Below are 9,092 nucleotides of genomic sequence, written 5' to 3'. Positions count from 1 at the left end.
TTAAAGGGGAAAAGCTGAATACTGGAAATTAAAAGTAAAAAAAAATGAGAACTATCATTTGGGACTTCTTCAAATTTAGAAAAAGGTTAATAACTTGGGTAAAGTATCTCCTCTTAAACGCTTATAGATCCATATTTACTTTGTATTTCTAACAGTGACAAGCTGAAAAGAGACATTCATGTCAAACTTACGACTGAGAATGTATGAACAGAAAATTTCACTGGGTGAACAAAAGGAACAGAGTATTTCCACATGTTAATATAAAAACAACCTTTATATTTAAACAACCAATATACACTTCACTAAAATGCAAGATGGAACTGCAGCTTTGAAAATTTACCTGCTTTGGAGGTGGAAAGTAGAACAAGCAGATGTACATCACAGCCAACATATTTAAAGATGCAAACCAGACACATTTTCAATTAGTACCCAGGAGACTTGTTTGTGAATAAATGCCAACTGCTTTCTACAAATTGCATTTGTCTTATTATATATTCTACAACATTGGACAATACTTGGATAAAATTAATTTGGTTTTGGTAATGACAAGTATTTGAAGCAGGTCAGAGGGGCTTGCAACTTCAAAAATACAGCTGAGTGTCATTTAATTGTAATTATCATCACGTATGGTGATCTTTAGTCAATGAAATAACATGCTGCTTCATCAGCATCATCCTTATTGGGAAATGGCTTCTCTCACAAGTCTGTTCAAATCAATTCCACCGTAAATGTTCAAATTACAATGCAGATCAGAGCGTGCACTGGACCACTTCAGACTGAAGGCTAAGACAGCATCTCTTCAAGCATCTCTAGCAGCTGCAGACCTTAATGATACTCTCTCAACTCAGAAATTTTCAAGGAGGCTGAGGATTCTTTTCTGTTCACCCTCTTTAAAATCATCATTCTTCCCATCACCAATATTTTCAGCATGCTCTGCAAGAACAAAAGACAAATTTCAAAAGAATGAATTAGTTAACATACAATTAGATTTACAGTCTTACAAAAGTTGAGACTCGAGTTCAATATGCAAGATCAGATTCATCCATTGGCTACTGGATTTTTGCAAGTAAATCAATGCTCTTTGATCATCAGACACAGGAGTAGAATTAGACAATTTGGTCCATTGAGTCTGCTCCGCCGTTCAATTATCTCTCTCAAACCCATTCTCCTGCCTTCCCTCCCATCGCCTTTGACACTTAATCAAGAACCCATTAAACTCTATCTTCTGGCTAAAGAAATTCTTCCTCAACTCTGTTCTAAAGGGTCATCCTTTTGTTCTGAGGCTGTATGCTCTAGTCTTACACCTCTATTATAAGAAACATCCTCTCTATGTCCATTCTATCTAGGCCTTTCAATATTTGATGAGACAGCTTCAATGAGATTCCCTCATTCTTCTAAACTTCAACAAGTAAAGGCATAGAACCATCTCTGGTCTTGTAGTTAAAGATACATTTTCTTTGGGATACAGGAATTTTATTTAATACTTTGTCTTAAAGTCCACTTCCTAAATTGTTTCACTTTGGCACTGAATGTTGTAACAGGAAGAATGTAGGAGATAACCCTTTCAAGTATTAAGGATAAAATCTGAAATTATTCATCTATGTGTGAAGTAAAGATTACACATGGCATGTGCTGTGAGAGCTGAACATGCATACTTTTTTGAGAAGACACTGTTTTAAATCTGACCCAAGGTCTCATATAGCAAAGAAAATAAAATTCAAAAGGTTGGACAGGATCTGTGGAGACACGAATTAATGATTCAGGTCAATGAGCCTTCAGGGAAACTGGAAAAATGGGTAACAAAAAGTGTTTTCATTTGCAGGGGTAGAAATAACGTACAGACCAAGTTTACTGATGCTACCTGTGTAATTATAGCTGATCTGGTTGGTGAATTTAGATAAGTAAGACAAATAAGTAGAGGCATAACAGCATAACAGTTAGCATAACTGCTTTACAGCGCCAGCAATCTGCAATTGGGGTTCAATTCCTGCTGCTGTCTGTAAGGAGTTAGTATGTTCTCCCTGTGACCATGCGGGTTTACTCCCACTTTTCAAACACATATGATTAGGGTTACTAAGTTGTAGGCATGCTATGCTGGCGCCTGACGTGTCCTGATACTTCCGGGTTGCCCCCAGCACAATTCTTGCCAATTTGATTTTACACAAATGATGCATTTCACTGTGTGTTTCAACATACACATACTACAAAATAAAGCTTTGAAAGCTTTGAATAAAGATATTGAGCTGGAAGTATTAAAGCATAGTATGTGACATCTGAGGCAAGAAATGTCTGAGTTAATGCAGTGGTACATCAATGGTCAATTGAGACTGGTTATCTGTTAATGTTGAATTCAAATAATGTCCTGAGGCCTTGAGGGAAATCAAGCATTGTTCCTCAACTAATTTTGGGTTTCAAAGGAAGTCAAAGGCCAGGGTAGGATGGAGATTCTCATGCTGTAAACTCAAGGACACCCTAGACCAGAAGTATTCTGTGAAGTGCTTGCCCAGTCAAGGTATCTGTGTTCTTCATTGTAATATCACATCCTGAGCACTGAACAGAAATTGAAATCAAATTGTTGTTCCACCTCAAAGGGCAATATGGGTCCGAGGGAGTTCAAAGTTCAAAAACTTGAAAGTAACTTTATTATCAAAGCATGTATATGGCATGATATGCTGCACTGAGATTCATTTTTGAAGACATTTCCATTGGAACAAAGAATACAATAACAGAAGAACTACACAAAGATTGACAAACAACCAATATAGAAGAAGACAAATTACAAAAATAAACTGAGAATTGTAGTATCCTTTAAAGTGAGTTTGTAGGTTGTGGAATCAATTCAGAGTTGAGGTGAGTGAAGTTATCCATGTTGTTCAGGATCCTGAAGCTTGTAGGGTAATAACTGTTCCTGAAGCTAGAAAAGTACAGCCTGGATAGAGAGTGTCCCTGATAACGGATGCTGCATTCTTGTGACAGTGTTCAGATAGTGGTAAAAGGCCCTGTGATGTTTTTTCTGCAGTTGTATACCAAAGTACTGTGAAAAGAAGCATGGTTGATTATAGAAATGGAAACTCAGGGTTGGGGAGTGGGAAACGTTCAAAGAAAATGACTTACAGCAGACTGAGAAGTTTGAGCATATAGCTAATAAGAAAGAGGATGTGCTGGAGCTTTTAGAAAGCATCAAGATGGATAAGACACTGGGACCGGACGAGATTTACACCAGGCTACTGTGGGAGATGAGGGAAGAGATTACTGAGCCTCTGGCAATAACCTTTGCATCATCAATGGGGACGGGAGAGGTTCTGGAGGATTGGGGAGGGGGGGGGGTTGCACATGTTGTTCTCTTATTCAAGAAAGGGAGTAGAAAGAGCCCAGGAAATTATAGACCAGTGGTTGGTAAGTTGACGGAGAAGATCCTGAGAGGCAGGATTTATGAACATTTGGAGAGGCATAATATGATTAGGAATAGGTAGCATGGCTTTGTCAAAGGCAGGTCATGCCTTACAAGCCTGAATGATGTGACTAAACACACATTGATGAAGGAAGAACAGTAGATGTAGTGTATATGCATTTCAGCAAGGCATTTGATAAGGTACCCCATGCAAGGCTTATTGAGAAAGTAAGGAGGCATGGGATCCAAGGGGACATTGCTTTGTGGATCTAGAATTGGCTTGTCCACAGAAGGCAAAGAGTGGTTGCCAACTGGTCAGTTGCATGGAGGTTGGTGACCAGCAGTGTGCCTCAAGGATCTGTTCTGGGACCCCTTTTTTATGTCATTTTTATAAATGACCTGGATGAGGAAGTGGTGGATTGGGTTAGTAAACTTGCTGATGACACAAAGGTTGGTGGTGTTGTGGATAGTGTGGAGGGCTGTCAAAGGTTCAACCCAGATAAGTGTGAAGTGGCTCATTTTGGTAGGTCAAATATGTTGGCAGAATATAGTTTTAATGGTAAGACTCTTTGCAGTGTGGAGGATCAGAGGGATCTTGTGGTCTGAGTCCACAGGACGCTCAAAGCTGCTGTGCAGGTTGACTACTTTATCTGGTTAAGAAGGCATTTGGTGCATTGGCCTTCATCAACCATGGGATTGTTCAAGAGACAAAAGGTTACGTTACAGCTATATAGAACCCTGGTCAGACCCCACTTGGTGTACTGTACTCAGTTCAGGTCAACTCATTACAGGAAGGATGTGGAAACTATAAAAAGGGTGCAGAGGAGATTTACAAGGATGTTGCCTGAATTGGGGAGCATGCCTTATGAGAACAGATTAACCGTTCCTTTTCTCCTAGGAGTGATGGGGGGGGGGGGGGGGGGGGAGGACGAGAGGTGACCTGATAGCGGTGTATAAGATGATGAGAGGCACTGATCGTGTGGATAGCCAGAGGCATTTTCCCCAGGGCTGAGATGGCTAGCTTGAGAGGGCACAGTTTTAAGGTGCTTGGAAGTAGGTACAGAGGAGATGTCAGGGGTAAGTATTTTACGCAGAGAGTGGTGAGTGTATAGAATGGGCTGCCGGCAATGGTGGTGGAGGTGAATACAATAGGGTCTTTTAAGAGAGTCCTGGATAGGTACATGGAGCTTAGAATAATAGAGGGTTATGGGTCACCCCAGGTAATTTCTAGAGTAAGTACATGTTTGGCAAAGCATTGTGGGCCAAAGGCCTGTATTGTGTTGTAGGTTTTCTATGTTTCTGTGTTTCTAAATTTATTATTGTAGGGTTTTCAGTACAAGTAACAGTGGTGTTAACTGTTCAGGCTAACAAAATGGCTTCTCTGCATTTTATGATGAAATGGCTTCTCTGTAATTCTGTAATGGGATCCTGTGTCTCATATGTTTGGGTTTTGGGTATTGATAAGGGGAAAACTAACCAATGGAGAATTGTTATGCTATCTTGTCTGTGTAAGCTGAGCGGGAGTTCGTGGTCTTTTTCGGGAGGAAAGCGAGGAGGACAGACATGTGCGGAGTGGGCAGCGGTTCCAGAGCAATGGATACTGGATGTTGGCGGTTCGGACGGTGGCTGAAGGCTCGGATGGACTTTGTGGAAGGGAACTGGAGGTGTGAGCTCCAACGTATTAAAATATGTGCACAAACTGACAAACTGATTATTACTTTGGCGCCTTTAGGTCATCTGTTTCTACTAACCCATCACTAAGAAATCACTATAAAGTTGCAATTATTTACTCGCTTTTGGGTATTGCCTGGTATTTGGCTTGTGAGCGTGTACTGGGGGGGGGGGGGGGCCATTACATCGTATTTGCTCAGAAGTATTGCACTACTGGCGGGGCGATGACGGTTTACCCTAGGCGAACGGGGGTCAACTGGGGGCACGGAGGCTACATTATCGAAGAAAATAATGGTGCAGGGGGCAGGGTTTTAGATTTTTGGACCATTGGGATCTCTTCTGGGGAAGTTGAGACCTGTACAGATTGGATGGTTTCCCCCTGAACTCAAGGGGGAGCAATATCCTTGCTGGCAGGTTTGCTAGCATGGTTCGGGAGGGCTTAAACTAATTTGCAAGGGGGATGGGATCCAGAACGATAGAGGAGTGAAAGAAGTGCATGGAGTAAAGCCAGATATAACATATAGAGAGGCTGAGGAAAGAGCAGCAGAATAAAGGGTATAAAGGTAGTAAGGTAGAAGGGCTAAAGTGTGTGTACTTCAATGCAAGAAGCATCAGGAACAAAGGTGATGAACTGAGAGCTTGGATACATACATGGAATTATGATGTAGTGGCCATTACAGAGACTTGGCTGGCACCAGGGCAGGAATGTATTCTTAATATTCCTGGATTTCAGTGCTTTAAAAGGGATGGGGGGGGGGGGAAGGGGAGGAGGGGTGGCATTACTGGTCAGGGACACTATTACAGCTGCAGAAAGGGTGGGTAAAGTAGCAGGATCTTCTTTTGAGTCAATATGGGTGGAAGTCAGGAACAGGAAAGGAGCAGTTACTCTACTGGGGGTATTCTATAGGCCCCCTGGTAGCCGCAGAGATACCGAGGAGCAGATTGGGAGGCAGATTTTGGAAAGGTGCAAAAATAACAAGGTTGTTATCATGGGTGACTTTAACTTCCCTAATACTGATTGGCATCTGATTAGTTCCAAGGGTTTAGATGGGGCAGAGTTTGTTAAGTGTGTCCAGGACGGGTTCCTGTCACAGTATGTTGACAGGCCGACTAGGGGGAATGTCATACTAGATCTAGTATTAGGTAACGAACTGGGTCAGGTCACAGATCCGTCAGTGGGTGAGCATCTGGGGGACAGTGATCACCGCTCCCTGACCTTTAGCATTATCATGGAAAAGGATAAAATCAGAGAAGACAGGAAAATTTTTAATTAGGTCAGGGCAAATTATGAGGCTATAAGGCTAGAACTTGCGGGTGTGAATTGGGATGATGTTTTTGCAGGGAAATGTACTATGGACATGTGGTCGATGTTTAGGGATATCTTACAGGATGTTAGGGATAAATTTGTCCCAGTGAGGAAGATAAAGAATGGTAGGGTGAAGGAACCATGGGTGACAAGTGAAGTGGAAAATCTAGTCAGGTGGAAGAAGGTAGCATACATGAGGTTTAGGAAGCAAGGATCAGATGGGTCTATTGAAGAATATAGGGTAGCAAGAAAGGAGCTTAAGAAGCGGCTGAGAAGAGCAAGAAGGGGGCATGAGAAGACCTTGGCGAGTAGGGTAAAGGAAAACCCCAAGGCATTCTTCAATTATGTGAAGAACAAAAGGATGACAGGAGTGAAGGACCGATTAGAGATAAAAGTGGGAAGATGTGCCTGGAGGCTGTGGAAGTGAGCGAGGTCCTCAATGAATACTTCTCTTCGGTATTCACCACTTGAGAGGGGACTTGATGATGGTGAGGACAATATGAGTGAGGTTAATGTTCTGGAGCATGTTGAGGTGATAGAGTTGTTAAAATACATTAGGACGGATAAGTCCCCGGGGCCTGATGGAATATTCCCCAGGCTACTCCAAGAGGCAAGGGAAGAGATTGCTGAACCTCTGGTTAGGATCTTTATGTCCTCGTTGTCCACGGGAATGGTACCGGAAGATTGGAGGGAGGCGAATGTTGTCCCCTTGTTCAAAAAAGGTAGTAGGGATAGTCCAGGTAATTATAGACAAGTGAGCCTTACGCCTGTGGTGGGAAAGCTGTTGGAAAAGATTCTTAGAGATAGGATCTATGGGCATTTAGCGAATCATGGTCTGATGAATCATGGTCTGTGAAGGGCAGATCGTGCCTAACAAGCCTGATAGAGTTCTTTGAGGAGGTGACCAGGCATATAGATGAGGGTAGTGCAGTGGATGTGATCTACATGGATTTTAGTAAGGCATTTGACAAGGTTCCACACGGTAGCCTTATTCAGAAAGTCAGAAGGCATGGGATTCAGGGAAGTTTGGCAAGGTGAATTCAGAATTGGCTTGCCTGCAGAAGGCAGAGGGTCATGGTGGAAGGGAGTACATTCAGATTGGAGGGCTGTGACTAGTGGTGTCCCACAAGGATCTGTTCTGGGATCTCTACTTTTTGTGATTTTTATTAACGACCTGGATGAATGGGTAGAAGGGTGGGTTGGCAAGTTTGCAGATGACAAATGGTGGTGGTTGTAGATAGTGTAGAGGATTGTCGAAGATTGCAGAGAGACATTGATAGGATGCAGAAGTGGGCTGAGAATTGGCAGATGGAGTTCAACCCGGAGAAGTGTGAGGTGGTACACTTTGGAAGGACAAACTCCAAGGCAGAGTACAAAGTAGTGTGGAGGAGCAGAGGGATCTGGGGGTACATGTCCACAGATCCCTGAAAGTTGCTTCACAGGTAGATAGGGTAGTTAAGAAAGCTTATGGGGTGTTAGCTTTCATAAGTTGGGGGATAGAGTTTAAGAGTCACGATGTAATGATGCAGCTCTATAAAACTCTGGTTAGGCCACACTTGGAGTACTGTGTCCAGTTCTGGTCACCTCAGTATAGGAAGGATGTGGAAGCATTGGAAAGGGTACAGAGGAGATTTACCAGGATGCTGCCTGGTTTAGAAAGTATGGATTATGATCAGAGATTAAGGGAGCTAGGACCTTACTCTTTGGAGAGAAGGAGGATGAGAGGAGACATGATAGAGGTGTACAAGATATTAAGAGGAATAGACAGAGTGGACAGCCAGCGCCTCTTCCCCAGGGCACCACTGCTCAGTACAAGAGGACATGGCTTTAAGGTAAGGGGAGGGAAGTTCAAGGGGTATATTAGAGGAAGGTTTTTCACTCAGAGAGTGGTTGGTGTGTGGAATACACTGCCTGAGTCAGTGGTGGAGGCAGATACACTAGTGAAGTTTAAGAGACTACTAGACAGGTATATGGAGGAATTTAAGGTGGGGGATTATATGGGAGGCAGGGTTTGATGGTCGGCACAACAATGTGGGCCGAAGGGCCTGTAATGTGCTGTATTATTCTATGTCCTATATACGTCAACATATATGATCCTGAGATTAATTTTCTTATAGGTACACACAATAAATCCAAGAAACATAATAGAATCAATGAAAAACTGCAACCAACAGAATGGGGAAACAACCAATGTACAAAAGACAGCAAACTGTGCAAACACAAAAGGGAAAAAAGAAATAATAAAAATAAATAAATAAGGAATAAATACTGTGAACCTGAGCTGAAGAGTCCTTGAAAGTGACTTGTTAAGTTGTGGAAACAGTTCAATGATGGGGCAAGTGAGGTTATCTCCTCTGGTTCAAGAGCATGAGGCTTCTTGCTGATTGTAGCAGTGTGGGGGTTCTGACTGATGGACGCTGCCTTCCTGCGACAGTGCTTCTTGTAGATATGCTCAATGGTGGGGAGGACTTTAACAGTGATGGACTGGGTCATATCTATGACTTTTTGTAGGATTTTTTTGTTCAAGGGCATTGGAATTTCCATACCAGGCTGTGATGCACTAAACATCTATAGTCATTTGTCAAAGTTTTAGATGTCATGCTGGATTTTTGCAAACTTCTAAAGCAGTAGAAGTGCTGTTGTGCTTTCTTTGTAAATGCACTTAACTGTTGGGACCCAGGACAGATCATCTGAACTGATAACACTGAGGAAGTGTCTGACCCT

The 9,092-nt window shown here is 42.5% G+C and overlaps 1 protein-coding gene across 1 annotated transcript in view; it reads right to left on the bottom strand.

The window, feature by feature from the left end:
- Positions 1–255: 255 nt before the first annotated feature.
- Positions 256–9,092, bottom strand: part of ctnnbl1 (catenin, beta like 1) — a 293,894-nt gene continuing 285,057 nt past the window's right edge. Inside the window, exon 16 of the mRNA XM_059979909.1 lies at positions 256–933. Coding sequence (XP_059835892.1) covers positions 845–933 — 89 coding nt within the window. The 3' untranslated portion in view covers positions 256–844. The remainder of the gene's footprint in view (positions 934–9,092) is intronic.

This window comes from Hypanus sabinus, chromosome 9 (assembly GCF_030144855.1).
Source record: "Hypanus sabinus isolate sHypSab1 chromosome 9, sHypSab1.hap1, whole genome shotgun sequence".
Lineage (NCBI taxonomy): Eukaryota > Metazoa > Chordata > Chondrichthyes > Myliobatiformes > Dasyatidae > Hypanus > Hypanus sabinus.
Note: the sequence above shows the minus strand (reverse complement) of the source record. Positions and strands in the feature narration are given on the sequence as shown.